The sequence below is a fragment of the Enoplosus armatus genome, chromosome 10, assembly GCF_043641665.1.
Source record: "Enoplosus armatus isolate fEnoArm2 chromosome 10, fEnoArm2.hap1, whole genome shotgun sequence".
Classification (NCBI taxonomy): domain Eukaryota; kingdom Metazoa; phylum Chordata; class Actinopteri; order Centrarchiformes; family Enoplosidae; genus Enoplosus; species Enoplosus armatus.
Genome location: NC_092189.1, coordinates 19733411 through 19748652, shown reverse-complemented (window position 1 = coordinate 19748652; position 15242 = coordinate 19733411). Strand labels below are relative to the sequence as shown.

Genomic DNA, 15242 nt, shown 5'->3' with positions numbered 1-15242 from the left:
AAAGGGTGGCAAACCTTTAGAAGACAGACCACTCTCCAAACTGCATATACTTTAAATGAATTAAAGTAGTCTATGTGGGTAATAGGTGTTAAAAGTAAACATTTCTTGTGTCAGATTGTGTATGTTAACTACTAGACCATCATCAACAATTGAACATTTAAAAGAACAAACCAGCATTCTTAGTAAATGTTCTTGACAGGAGCTCTATGTAGTATTTAACATCAATATATCATTCAAGTACTTGTGATAATAGATAAACATTAAACAATGGGCAGCACAGCTGGTAGCTGCTGTCTCACGACAGTGATGGTTAACACTACCTAGTGCATTTTTCATTTGCCCTCTTTCTCCTTTTCTCAAACAGGAAAGTTCTGCTCACCCTGCCTGTAGTAACCCCGCCTGACATTACACGTACTGTATATTATGTATAAATATTATGCAACTTAAGACAACACTTGCTATTTTGCTCTTTTCCCTCTAGTCCATGGTTCTCCTGCTCCACAGTCAGCGGCAGTACATATTTGATTACGACTCTCTGGACCGGCTTGCTGCTGTCACGATGCCAAGCGTAGCCCGCTACACCATGCAGACCATCCGTTCAGTGGGCTACTACAGGAACCTTTATCACCCCCCAGAGAGCAACGCCTCAGTGGCTGTGGACTACAGCGAAGATGGCCTCCTGCAAAGGGTGGCTCACCTCGGCACGGGCCGTAGGGTCCTGTACAGGTACCGCCGGCAGAACAAACTGTCAGAGATCCTGTATGACAGCACGAGGGTCAGCTTCACCTACGACGAGACGGCAGGTGTGCTGAAGACCGTCAACCTGCAGAATGAAGGTTTCATCTGCTCCATTCGTTATCGTCAAGTGGGTCCCCTGGTGGATCGTCAGATTTTCCGCTTCAGTGAGGATGGCATGGTCAATGCACGCTTTGATTACACCTATGACAGCAGCCTGCGTGTCACCAGTGTGCAAGGCGTCATCAACGAAACACCACTACCCATCGATCTATACCAATTTGATGACATCTCAGGAAAGGTTGAACAGTTTGGGAAGTTTGGGGTGATCTACTATGATATAAATCAGATCATATCCACAGCAGTCATGACCTACACCAAGCACTTTGATGCACATGGACGCATCAAGGAGATCCAGTATGAGATATTCCGCTCACTCATGTACTGGATCACTTTCCAGTATGATGATGTGGGCCGAGTCACCAAGCGAGAGATCAAGATCGGCCCCTTTGCCAACACCACTAAGTACAGCTATGAGTATGACGTGGATGGCCAGCTCCAGACTGTGTATCTGAACGAAAAAGTTATGTGGCGCTACACGTACGATCTTAATGGAAATCTGCACCTGCTGAATGCAGGAAACAGTGCCAGACTACTTCCTCTGCGCTATGACTTGAGAGACCGCATCACCCGCCTTGGAGATATCCAATACAGAATGGATGAAGACGGTTTCCTCCGTCAGAGGGGAGCAGAAATCTTTGAGTACAACTCCAAAGGACTCTTGGTGCGGGTCTACAGCAAGAGCAGTGGCTGGACGATTCAGTATCGCTATGATGGACTCGGACGTAGAGTGTCTACCAAGACGAGCTTGGGCCAACACCTGCAATACTTCTACGCAGACCTGAGCTACACAGCCAGGATTACACATGTATATAACCACTCCAGTTCAGAGATCACCTCGCTCTACTATGACCTCCAAGGCCACCTGTTTGCTATGGAAATCAGCAGCGGGGAGGAGTTCTACATCGCCTGTGATAACACCGGCACACCTCTGGCTGTCTTCACCAGCAACGGCCTCCTGGTCAAACAGCTCCAGTACACAGCATACGGGGAGGTCTACTTCGATTCAAACCCAGACTTCCAGCTTGTGCTCGGGTTTCACGGAGGATTGTATGAACCCTTGACCAAACTGCTGCACTTCGGGGAGCAAGATTATGATATCATGTCTGGAAGGTGGACTGTACCAGATGTCTCTACTTGGAAAAGAATTGGCAAAGAGCCAGCTCCTTTTAATTTATATATGTTCAGAAATAACAACCCCATCAGCAAAGTCCATGAAGTGAGAGAATATGTTGCAGGTAAGACATATCACAGTGGCATCTGCTGGCACTGTTGATGATTATTATTAGGGCCCCAACAAATGATTATTTCTGTTATCGATTTTTCTGCAGATTAATTTCTCCATTAATCCATTTATCCATAACCTGTGATAATGAAAAACGTTCCACTATAATTTGCATATTAAATCCTTTTTTTATCTGACCATGAGTCCAACGATCATTATTGATGTTATCAAATTTAAGGATTTTAGTAACTGTACTTCTTAACTTATTGAATTGAGTTTATTTTGTAATAATTTACTTGGCTTTACTTTTTTTGCCTCAATATACAGTGTAATGGTTTTATCAAAATTCTCAAAAAAAAAGGTTTTCTAATAAAAATGTATGGTACGCTACAAAGATATTCATATCATTTATTTCTCTTGCACAGATGTGAACAGCTGGCTTGTAACCTTTGGCTTTCATCTTCACAACACCATTCCTGGGTTTCCGGTCCCAAAGTTTGATTTAAGCATGCCATCCTATGAACTGAGGAAGAGTCAGCGCTGGGATGATCTGCCGGTGGGTAAAATTAATATCTCTCATGCATATTAAACACAAAATAAAAAGAAAAGAAAAGAAGCAACTGTTATATTCCTTCAGCCAACAGACAACATGCTTTTGAAAGTGTAGGGGTTCAGACAAGACAACAAAAAATGACTTCATTTGTTTTTCTTACGTCAGTATTTTGAAGCTGCCATCTCTTAATTGGATTGCTATGTATTTCATAGAATATCAATTTTAATTGGGCCATATTTGCATAACAATTGCATAATAGTACGCATAATAAGCACAGAGTGTACTTTCCACCGTCTCGTTGCTTCAGTTACCAGTTGAACACATTTTAAAACTGTCTAACTTTTATGTAATATTGCTACTGTTAAAACTATCTTTTGAAGCTATTTATGCGAGGTCGTCTTTGGTCTAAGGCATTAACACAAAGTGTTGCTGTAAAATTGTCATGGGGGATTTATCTACTTTTGGCTTAAGAACACAGCTTGAAAACACCATTATCTTAGACGGGGATGAAAAACTCTCTGAAGCAGAGCAGTAGCTGGTTCTAAATGGCCTGGAGAGTCAGGTTCTGCCATGTTCAGGCGTTAACGTTTCACTGCACTTTTCCTACAGTCTATCTCGGGGGTCCAGCAGGAAGTAACCAGACAAGCGCATTCTCTCTTGTCATTCGAGCGGCTGCCAGAGGTCCATCTCAGTCGAGGTCGCAGAGGTGAAAAGTCTTGGCTGTGGTTCTCAGCTGCAATGTCTCCCATCGGAAGAGCCGTTATGTTTGCTATCTACAAGGGCAGCGTTCACACTCACACACTCAACGTGGCCAGTGAGGACTGTATCAAGGTTGCAACAATACTCAACAACGCTTTCTATTTGGAAGACCTCCACTTCACTATAGAAGGGCGGGACACACACTACTTTGTCAAACCAGGCCTTCCAGATGCCGACCTTGCTGCACTGCACCTCACTAGTGGACACAAGACTCTGGAGAATGGTGTCAATGTGACTGTTTCCCAGTCCACCACAGTCATGGATAGTCGGACTCGGCGTTTTGCAGATGTGGAGATTCGTGCCGGTGCTCTAGCTCTTCATATCCGCTATGGATCCACGGTGGACGAGGAGAAAGCGCGGGTCGTTGAGCTCGCTCGTCAGCGTGCCCTCGCAGGTGCTTGGGCGAGAGAACAGCAGCGAGTGCGAGATGGCGAGGAGGGGGTCCGCCCCTGGACAGAGGGGGAGAAGAGGCAGCTTCTGAGTAGTGGAAAAGTTTTGGGGTATGACGGATACTATGTGCTCTCCATTGAGCAGTACCCAGAATTAGCAGACAGCGCTAATAACATCCACTTTCTTCGGCAAAGTGAAATCGGGAAGAGGTAACAATACGAGGTGCATTTTCTGCCAAAGAGACTTAGTTTTGGTAGAGGCATACTAGTGGACAAAATGAAAAGCAACTGTAATCAAAAGGTTGCGGTTATGTACCCTGAGTGTCGATGTGTTTTTGTAAAAAAGAAAAAAAAAAAAAAAAGAAAGAGAAAAAATACACGGGGTCAAAAGCAATGCTGTGCATTGTGACCTAGGGACTACAGAGTAAATGTATAACTACACCAAGCCTTAACATGGCAATTACAGGTCAGTTCCTCTGTTGCACAAGCCTTTTGGACTCCGGACTCTGAAGCAGAGGAAGAGTAGTGCTGTCTTTGGGGAAACAGTGAGCTAATTTAGGTGTTTTATTGTTTTCTTTTGTTTTCATCAAGAAAAGTTGAGCTCAACAGCAAGTAGTATAATAGCAAAGGAAATGTTTACATTATGCATATCTGCACTTCTTTAGAAGTATGGGGCTCGAGAGTTCACACTCCGAGAGCAAGCAGCGTCCTTGAGCAAATGTTTGTTTCTGGCGTTAGAGATATCCTCACCAAACAACCACTATGTATACCAGATTTAGCACTGTAAACATCAAAATATCAACTGTCTTATTCTCTTTGAGATGTTTTTAAACAGAAAAAATGACACAGTTTCCATGTTTGAATACCCAATATTCATTGTGAAAAAAGGACAGTAAAGGTATGAAAACTCTGTTTGGGGGGGGGCACATATGTGTCTTGGATAGCACAGGGACACCATGTTTTGTAAATTATGCAAGAGTTTTATGTTGTTTTTTTAAGAAACTGAATAAATGTCTGTACTAGTCATATTAACAGTAATTTATGTTGTGTTTATACATGACAAATAAAGTTCAGCTGATTTTGATTTTTTTTCATTTTTTTTTTTTTCAAACATGCATTGCTTTTTTTTTGCCTACGTTCCTCCTAATATGGCTAATGTGAGGCTTTTTCACAATGCTCTGTTTAAGTAATTAACAGAAACCTGTGCATGTAGTGACAAGTATTTACAAGTGGTGATGTATCTATAACATGCAGTCAACTATTATTTCCACTAAATTTAATGTTTATTGGGCATAATGCCTTTTGACCTGGCTTCCTGTCCAATGAATATTTCATCAACACAAATATTTCATGAACCCATCTCACATAAACAAGGTTACAGTGGATCCAAATATAGATCACATCCATGTTCTCGGTAGGTATAATTTTTTTTGAATGTCAAATGCACTCATGGATTAAAATGATATTGGGGTTCTTTTTGGTGTGTTGTTTTTTTAAGAACTAAACAAAGTTCTGCTTTTTGTTGTCATCTCACAAATCGACTGCTTTGTTTTAAATGAACGAGAGAAGTGAGAAAATGTGGTATTTGGTAGCAGGTTACTTAGACACTAATTTGGATATCATTGATGCTTAAAGTCTTTCCAAATAGTTATGTATGCATGGCCTCAATATTCCAAAAAATATCAAAATCATAAAGTACATAAATGATTAAAAATACATCTGAGCTACAAAGCCAAAGGAGACAAATGCAACATTCATTTTAAATCGGCTGTTTGAAGCTATTCTAAATGAGGTTTGTGAATTCTAGCTGAAGAAATTTTAAGTGTAACTGAAATGTAAACAGAAAACAATCTAAATAATCATAATTAAAAAGGATTTTAGGTAAGTTTATGTGTGAACATTTGATAGCTCAATTTTTAAAATTACATTTTCCACATTCATGGTAGGTGTTATTCATCAAAGCACAGAGGAGTTCTGACGATGGAATGCATCATTCTGAAAATAACACCTTCATATGAAAGTGGTTTCTTTTTCATGGTAAACTTCAAACAGCATTTCAAACCAAACGGGAGGTTGTTTTATGCTGTTGTTTTTGACCTCCTCTCTGCTGCTCCAGCATCCCACAGATTCTTTATATGGTTTCAGAAATTTAAAAATGTTTAATGATGTATAGAGCTCAACAAAGTGGCATCTCTTTGAATGTTGCTCAGCTCAAAATCTGAAATACATGTTTTCAAAGTTCTCATCAGACTCCCTTAGGGTATACCACCCTCCTTCACCACCAACCTATAATGAAATGTCTTATTGAAGTTTCCCTGTGAGCCATTGCCTATTGTTCCTTCACACTGAAATTACAGTGAACCCCCCATTTGTTTTGATATATGCATACAAAGAGTTTCACACCCCACCAAAACCCTGTTGAAAAATCTTCAAATCTTTAAACTCAGCTCTCCAAAATATAAAGCATTCAAATCTGTCATTCTCTTAAAAGTCCTCTGATGCTCCCTAGTGGCACAAAGTGCATAGTTCAGAAAGTCATCCAGGTGACTGTTTATCTACATACCATGTGGCAATACACAAATTATAACAGCCAACGTCACTGTACTGTCAGAGAGGTCAGGAAATGCTGTTGCTTTGAGCTCCAACTTCAAATAATTCAGTCGAATTCTCATGATTAGTGCAGCAGATGTTGGGGGAAAATGACTGAAAATCACGTCTCAATACTGCAGGTTAATTTAAAGAGAAATCAAATGGAATAGATAAGCCAGTAATATTAAAATGATCCGCAGTACTGCTGCAGTATCACACTGTGACCACAGTAGGCACTGCCAAAGCAACAGTGCGGCGTATCACTACGCAGTGCAACTCAAGCTACTTCAAAGGCTTATATAAAAGAGACGGCTCAACTTTGCAAAGAACATCAAAGACCCAAAAGCATCATGCAATAGCCACATCAGAGCAATCGAAAAAATGAGGCATGTTTCATAATTCAATTGAGCCTCATTTTATGCACAAAACACAAAAGGTAGCCATATGGAATCAAACATGTAACGATTCCATCTTGGAGGCACGATCAAGCAATACAGCACTGAAGAGGGTGTTATACATCATGTATGATGTTTGAGTTTGACGTCACACAGCTTGGATTTATTTAGTGGGTTGATTTTGACTTTTGATGTGTGTCAAAATGGTTACTGAAGCGAAACAATATCTATAACTATACATTTTGCATCCATGCAGGTTTAAATCTGGTGGGCGCAGGGATTTAAAAAACATGCTTGGACTTGGCATTTTTTAAAAGCCACTCAAATTGAATTAAGATCATACGACGCAGAGCTGAGAGTAAGGAATGCTACAGTAATTTGAAGTGAAGTTGAATTTACAGTAGTAATACAGCAAACTGTGATGAGATATTAGAAATGTGCGATCGAGTGCATCAACCGAGCTGATTAGATAATTATGAACACATGGAATAGTCAACAGATTGAGCTCTCTAATGAGCTTCTAGTAAATAAAATAACAGAGTGTAGCTGATTGCTTCTCCAAAGGCATTACACAATCTTTATTTGTCATTCTCCTCCTCTTATGGTATACATTTCAACAAATACTCTGTATGTCAATTTGTAAAACTCATCTCAGTCTCGATGTCCCTCTGTGACTTTTGCCAGACCTGCTTTTTCTGCCAACCAGAGTTATTCGATTTTCATATTCACACGAGGTGAAAGTGTTCATTATAGCTTTTACTCACCTTCAGCTGACAACTTGCGGACTTACTCTTCGACACAAAATCAGAAGGACCTGTCGAGGTAAATTAAATTTGAGGTATGTGACAGAAAGCCAAAATTCCATCTCTAAATCATTTGAAGTTATTTCTTTGCAGGATTTCAAAATATATACAGTATGAATTTAACTCTTAAACCTGGGATTTTATAGAGGGAAAACTCAACAAAACTCTCTGAGACTCAAATGATTCCAGATAATAAGGATGCAATAAATTAAGAAGACAATGCATATACAATTTCCAAAAGCAAAAGGATTCAGAATCAGAAATACTTTATTGATCCCCGGGGGGAAATTGTACAGTACCGGTGCTCCCATTCAAGAGTAGAAAGTAGCATAATGTAGAACTAAAAGTATGTACAAAATATAAAAATAAGAAATCTGAAGAAATCTGCTATGGACAATGGAAAGGCTAGGTATGATACTACTACAATGAATCGAGCACCGGCACTCGTGACCTTGTAAGTATTGTGTTCAATTCTGTGCACTATACAAACCAATTTACTGTACATTCACTGCAAAGGACAAAAAAACACTTTTCTATCTTGAGATTGCCGTACGTGCAGGTGCCAAAATTACACAAACTGCTGACATTTTCTTCAAACACATGGACAATGTTTGAACTACAGACGTCACAAAAGTGCCAGCAGGCTTTGTTTTCTGGAGATCACAGAACAATTATTTTATCTCGACATAACGAGAAAACAGAGCTTATGTCAAAGCTCAGAACAAAGCTTGTGGACACAAAGTTACAATCTTGTGATCTTGACATAACCTAAAATGACATTAGATGAGTACAATGATGAATTCATTCTGATGTGGTCATCATGTATAAGCAGCAGACATTAAGCAGTTTCTACCACTTATGTTGCTTCTCATTATGACACAATGTTACTGTAGCTTAGGTTGCTGCAATATTGTAATATTTACACATAATAGTGTGAGTTTTAGTGACCAAATTGTAATTCCTTTATAATATTCACATAATGTAAACCAGTTAGGCTACAATATAATGCAAAAAATAAAACATATAACATCTCTAGTTGATTGCCTTTTATCTGTTCAATTCAATTCAACTTTCATTAAACTTGCATACAACAAAACAGCATTGTCAGTCCCAGATAGTTCAACCTGCTAATAAATACAGTGTTAAATATATTAATTCTGTTTGGATTTAATTGTTGTTGAAGGTCTTATAATAATGGTTTGAGAGTACAAAAAGTCTAAAATCAAAACTGATGTGGAGATGAAGTCAGCCGACAGTTTACACACCTACAGCACAACTGCAGAGTTGAAGGACAGAGGGCATACACAGAGGAAAACAGTTCAACTTTCATTGGGGGTTTTACGTGACAGTAAGGCAAAAACAGACCATATCCCTGTTTTCTTTTAATCAATGACTCACTCAGACCTTGGAGATAATGTGTAATGACACGTGCGTCCTATCAGTGAGATGGACAGGTCTGTAAAAGCTTTCGAGATTTACAATGATTGTCTCATCTTGTCTCAAGCGTCTCACCCACTGCCCCCCCCCCCTCACTAACATCGCATTCATCCCAGCTAAATGGGACCAGAACAAAGCATTTTGGCGCTGCTTCTGCTCTTCGTGTTCAGTCTGCAGCCTTATATTGCTAGGCTTGTACCATGTCCCAATTCAGAAATAGCTGCTTGTTATCATCCCTCTGATCTTCTGAGGACAGTTGCACAGGCTGTTGGGACTGTACTAGAGGAGTCTACAAAGGGTGTGGGTGAAAAACAAGGGCACTAATGATCTTGGAGAGATTTAGAGAGAGTGGATTATTGTGGATTCTGAGTTTTACGCTGATGAATATGGGCTAACTGTTTCGTTCAAAAGTTCAAAAAGAATTTGCTAGTTGCGATTGACAGTGTGTTGTGGTGTGGTTCAGGGGGGTAGGGAGGGACTATTCTTAACCTATTTAGCCAATTGTAAATGAAAACAAACAGATATTTCCCATGAACTTCATGTGACAGCAGATAGCACAGGCCTAACAGGATACAGGACAACACAAGCTTAGGGTGGTCACAAGCTCCAGCTATAAAGGTATGTATATCTGATTCATCAAATTCACGGGAACATACACAAACATGAGCTCAGTGTACTTTAAGAACATATTATGTAAAGTCCACACACTTTCTCAATAACCTCGGAACCACACATCCCCAATGATGTTCACTGAGGTAAATAAAATATTAACCAAATGGCAAATATTTACAGATGAGTCCAGTGATCATCATCATGATTCCCAGAGAGCTTTGTCATAGAAAGACTGAAAGACTGTTTATGCATTTGCAGTTGGTAAAGACTGTCACAAGAGTTCTTGGTTAGAAATTACAGTAGTGTCAACATAGTTAACATTAACTCCATTTAATCTATCTATTAAATCTATTTTTCTTTGAGCATCTTACAGTATAATTCAAGGATGTGTTTTTAGTATTAATCAAATAGAAATCAAACCTCTTGGGTGGTTGTGGTTGAAAACAAGCTCTCTTTTCTAAGTAAAACAGATTTTTTACATATTCTTCCTGTTTTTAAAATGATATTTATCATTTAGAAACTTTCATGTCAAAATAAAAAAGATAGAGAGTGCATGTCAGGTTTGCCAGACAGGACATATATATACGTAACTCCACTCGCCTCAGTCAGACACTTATATAACCAAGTCCACCATTTGAAAGAGACAAAACATACAGATATAAACAGCAAACCCAGGAGAGTAAACACTGAAGACACCCCGTGACCGAAACAGCAACGTCCACAGAGAAGTGTCCTGAATATACAGTTTTTTCCATTATTATAAAGGTTGTAATTGAGCATTTAAAATCTTCTTATGTTGAATATATTTGATATTCCAGTTAAGTTGATTATTTGCATGAAAGTGTTTGTTGTTTTTCCATTTTATTATTTGAAAAGGGTGCTGTGACTGTTCTTTCAGCATGTCAAACAAAGTCCAGAAGGTGGTCCTGGTTCAAGGTAAACAACAGCTCAATGGGGCAAATAGAGGCGGGCCGGATGGTGACCGTATTCTCATGAGTGATTGGATGAGGTGAAACTTTAAAAATCTGGTTTGCGTTGAAGACAATTTTAGTAAATAATAGTCGAGGAAGAAGAATACATCTTTGCTACTACTGATTTGGACAAGCCATGAGTGGATGTCCGTACTTTGAGAAGAGGCATTTGTACGTTCAAATTGTCATTTTTTTTTTTCCATTTCTATTTAATCTTTTCAAATTAAATTAAATGGAGCCCTCATTCATTGCTAATGATGATGAGAAAACACCAAGTAACAAAAGGCTCTCTCTTCGCACTGCAGGTTATTCAAAAACAAGCCTCCCAAAACAGAAGAAGAGGAGGATGCCTCACAGGCAGGGGTTAACAAGGCCAGTAAAGGAGGAATCATCTATGGAGACTACCTGCAGGTACAAAACACCACCTATAATACGTATCAGTCTTTGTAGCCGCTTTCAAGTACTGGAATGTGTGTTTTTAAGTTAAGTGCTTCATTTCTTTCCAACTCTCAGCTCGACAAAATAGTCTCAGCCCAGGTGTTGCAGAGTGAAGTAAAGGGTAATAAGATCCATGATGAGCACCTCTTCATCGTCACCCATCAAGGTAAAACTACTATAGCTTTGTAGTATTTAAGAGCATTTTCTGTACTTGTCTCACAGAAATAGAATTGTTCTTTTCATCTTGTATTTAAAGCTGAATACAAAAGAGTAGCCTGTTGAAATGGTAATTAGCCCTGACTGCTTACTGACCGATTTGTTTACCTTGTAATATTATCCTAAAATGTTTCTGATGCTTAAACTGTTTGTGTTTTATTTCAGCCTATGAACTGTGGTTCAAACAGATTTTGTTTGAACTTGACTCAGTGCGAGAGATCTTCATCAGTGGGCATGTAAGTCACATTTCTGGAGTGAAAGAATCTTACAAAGGTTGTGTGATTGTGTTTTTATGTCTTGTTTATGAAGACAGAAGGAAAATTAGCATGAATCAAATTTAAAAAAAATTGCATTTTCTAGTTTTCAAGTACCCTCACTTAGATAGAATTCTGAAATAGAAAAAAACTTTTTGTATCACGAAATTCAAATTTTTTAGATGTGAACTGTCTGTTGAATATCAAACGCTCACAATATGAAATCACAAAGTAGAACAATTGAAATAAATTGAAGAGTACAAAATCATCATGAAGGAGAACACTAGGATAGTCGGATCTCGCAGTACCTCTGTTTCAAAGGGAATTTCAATAGGAATTATTTGTCTTATTCAGTCAATCTGGCTTTGGAGTTCAGTCAGGGAAGAATAAGACATTTTGTGCATCACCCTGGCTAAAAAAAACTGTTGTAATGTTTTACATTACATTTTTACTTTTTTTCCTAGAGGAGACACACATTAGGTTGATGAAATAATGATGCAAACAATCTAAAACTCTAATTATTTCAGTAATTAGATTGTTTTCCTGTGCCAGGATATCTTGACTTACAAGCTTTACTATTGATTAGTAATTTATTTCCTTAAATATTTTACTATTCCTCCAGGTCAGAGACGAACGCAATATGCTCAAAGTCAACACTCGCATCCACAGGATTGTTATGATCTTCAGACTGTTGGTCGACCAGTTTGCGGTTTTGGAAACAATGACAGCCTTGGACTTTTTTGACTTTAGGTAAGCTTATAAATAACGTCGAGCCCTCTCTACTTCAGTGCTAAAAATTTTATAAGATGCTCTCTCCTCAATGGTAGTGCACTCTGTCTGTGTTGTGTGCATGTATGCTTACGTCTGCTTTTTTTTCTATTTTGTAGGGAATACCTGTCTCCAGCCTCTGGATTTCAAAGCCTTCAGTTTCGGCTCTTGGAGAACAAAATCGGTGTCCCGGACAATCAGAGGGTTCCGTACAACAGACGTCACTACAGGGACAATTTCAAGGGTAATGACAGTGAGATGCTGCTCGCCACTGAACAGGAGCCAACACTCTTGAAACTAGTCCAGGTACGTCTTACAACCACCACACACCTGCGCATGGTCATCGATTTTTTAAACTTCGTCAAGAGTTAATTAAAGCAGGCATCATTTTATTATTTTTTCAACATTGTGTTTGTCTGTATCTTGCTCTGCATAAGCTCGTCTGCTGCTGAACAAGGTATAATTGTGATAGAAACAATGGCCTGTTCTTCTCAGGAGTGGCTGGAGAGAACTCCTGGTTTGGAAGTGGATGGATTCAATTTCTGGGAAAGGCTGGAAATCAATATATTTGATGGGCTGAATCAGGAGAAGGAGAAAATTGAGGTAGGAGATGACACCAGCTTTCAGAACAATCTTTCTTTGCTCCCCCTGGAGTGCACAGATGACTGACAGCGACTGTATTTTTATTTACGGGTTTTTTTTTTGAAAAGAAAATGCCAGATTCTGAGGAGAAGGAGGAACTGATGGCTGAGCTGGTCAAACAGAAAGAGCTGTTCACTTCTCTGTTTGATGAAAAGCGCCATGACCATCTCATTAGCAAAGGTGAGTGCTTTCTACAAATTGAAAAATAAGACCGATTAATCAACTGTCATAATCCAGTGTTTGTCAGGGCTTCACATATCTGTATTTGTGGTCTAGATTTGACTCAACATTGTAGCAATGCTTTATATTACTTTGTGAACTTAAACATTTAGGCTATAGCTCAGAAAACCACATAAATAAAGACAATTTGTTTTACTTTAAAAGTAATATATTTTCAATTTTGCTAACAAGGTGAGAGGCGGCTCTCTTACAAGGCTCTCCAAGGTGCCCTGATGATCTACTTCTACAGGTATGTGGTTTTTACTGCGATCCCTCACCTTTAATTGCCTAGTGAAACTCTGCTGACGCAGTGCATCTGTTTTATGTTTGCTTCAGATTAATATAGTTCTACACTTCTACACCTGAGAGCTGCACAGCATACACAGTCTTCTACTGTTGCTTCACTGGGGTTTTAGTTCCCGAGGCAGGATTACTCACTTATTCTCATTATTCCAACCTAAAATTCCCATGTCACAAGCATGTTTCTGAAACCCTGTCAGTCATCCAGGTCAGAAACACTAGCAGTTGGACTTGCTGTACAGTTTTGAGATCTCTCGTCTTTCATCTGAGAGCCAGATTTACTAAAAGGTGTGGTAACCACGCTTTAAAAACCTGTGTAGTAAGGACACGTCACATGAGACTCATTAAGGCTCCATGAGAGTCAACAGAGTGGTGTGACACTGTCACTGGATGGTGATAATTAATGTGAAACTGCTGGGTAAAAGATGTTAACTGCACTGTGGGTCATGAGAAGGTGATAGTCAGTCGCACCACTTAGACACATTTTCATGCACCACTTGATCATCTGTACAAGGTATCCTCAAATGCTAAAGTCGTATTTTACCTTTTAGGGAAGAGCCGAGGTTCCAGGTTCCTTTCCAGCTGCTCACATCCCTCATGGATATTGACACCCTCATGACAAAATGGAGATGTAAGTACTGTAGCATTCCTGTCAGGTGCTGCATATGCTGACCAGTGAACAAGAACAGAAAAATGTGTGTTACACAGCTAAAAGTTTGTTCAAGCAGAAGAATTCAACAACCTATTCCCATGGAATGTCTTACTCACAATTTACAGTTTAAATGAAACATGCAGAGCCAAAACATTGCTGATATCATAAAGGATATTTCTGTTTCCTGTTTTAGACAATCATGTATGCATGGTGCATCGTATGATTGGCAGCAAAGCCGGCACAGGGGGCTCATCTGGCTACCACTACCTGAGATCTACTGTCAGGTATTGTATGCAATAAACTTTAACCTACTGATTAAACACTTTACACTGCAAGTATCTTAAACACTTCAGAGTTAATTTAGATAAGGGCAGGACACTACTACTCTGTGCTTATCTAAATTAACCTGTCATATGGTCACTTCCACCTGACATGCACAAACTATACTTAAAAGTTAATTTCAAAAGGAGCTACGACACAAGTCCTTTATTCAGTGTCCATTCAATTTCAGCAGTTAGTTAGCCCTTGTCTTTCAGAAAGTACAATTTGAAACAGATGCCCAATTAAATTGTACGAGTACTTGAGTTAAATATTTAATAAATTACTTTCTTTCCCTTTAGTGACCGCTACAAAGTGTTTGTGGATCTGTTCAACCTGGCAACGTTCCTGATACCTCGCCACTGGGTGCCAAAGTTAAATCCCAATGTTCATACGTTCCTCTACATGGCCGAATGCTGCGACAGCTCTTACTGCAGCAGTGAAGACTCAGACTAGGGGCCCTCTCAGTCGTCTGCCCTGGCTTCCTTTCCTTCACCGTAACTGACCTCACAACAGTAGATACTTTGCACAGCTGAAAGGTCGAAGGACAGGTGCACAGGTAGCCATCGAAACATGCAAAGAAACACAAATTTCGTTGAGAAGACAGGCAATATTTTAATAATGGGAGCTCAGATACGCAGGGTGATGTACCTGAGAAAGCCCATTCATTGAAAAATTGTATGTTTTCTCAAGAAATACATAAAATACATCCAATTTTTGCACAAAACTCTCAAATCAGATAAGATAAGGTAAGATAAGATAAACTTTATTTATCCCACAGCGGGGAAATTTACAAGTCACAGCAGCAAAGACAGAAAGGTGCAGAAACACACAGTTTGTTTTTTAA

General features: G+C 39.3%; 2 protein-coding genes across 3 annotated transcripts in view; both read left to right on the top strand.

The window, feature by feature from the left end:
- LOC139291455 (teneurin-3) overlaps positions 1-3995 on the top strand; it is a 65513-nt gene extending 61518 nt beyond the window's left edge. For both annotated transcript variants that reach the window (XM_070913481.1, XM_070913480.1), the window contains 3 exons: positions 482-2093; positions 2506-2636; positions 3243-3995. In XM_070913481.1, the coding sequence (XP_070769582.1) occupies positions 482-2093; positions 2506-2636; positions 3243-3995 (2496 nt within the window). The remainder of the gene's footprint in view (positions 1-481; positions 2094-2505; positions 2637-3242) is intronic.
- Positions 3996-10724: 6729 nt separating this feature from the next.
- On the top strand, positions 10725-14851 carry tdo2a (tryptophan 2,3-dioxygenase a). The gene is made up of 12 exons (XM_070913634.1): positions 10725-10759; positions 10894-10999; positions 11102-11192; positions 11408-11478; positions 12119-12246; positions 12384-12570; positions 12760-12867; positions 12975-13086; positions 13318-13375; positions 13977-14056; positions 14271-14361; positions 14698-14851. The coding sequence occupies exons 1-12, from the start codon at positions 10725-10727 to the stop codon at positions 14849-14851; spliced, it is 1221 nt and encodes a 406-aa protein (XP_070769735.1).
- The last annotated feature ends 391 nt before the right edge of the window (positions 14852-15242 follow it).

Excerpts from the sequence above, each read along its gene's own strand:
- tdo2a (XM_070913634.1), top strand. The coding sequence starts at position 10,725 with ATGAGTGGATGTCCGTACTTTGAGAAGAGGCATTT. Across the intron at positions 13,376-13,976 it reads CTGATGATCTACTTCTACAG|GGAAGAGCCGAGGTTCCAGG; the intron begins GTATGTGGTTTT and ends TTTACCTTTTAG. Across the intron at positions 14,057-14,270 it reads CCTCATGACAAAATGGAGAT|ACAATCATGTATGCATGGTG; the intron begins GTAAGTACTGTA and ends TTCCTGTTTTAG.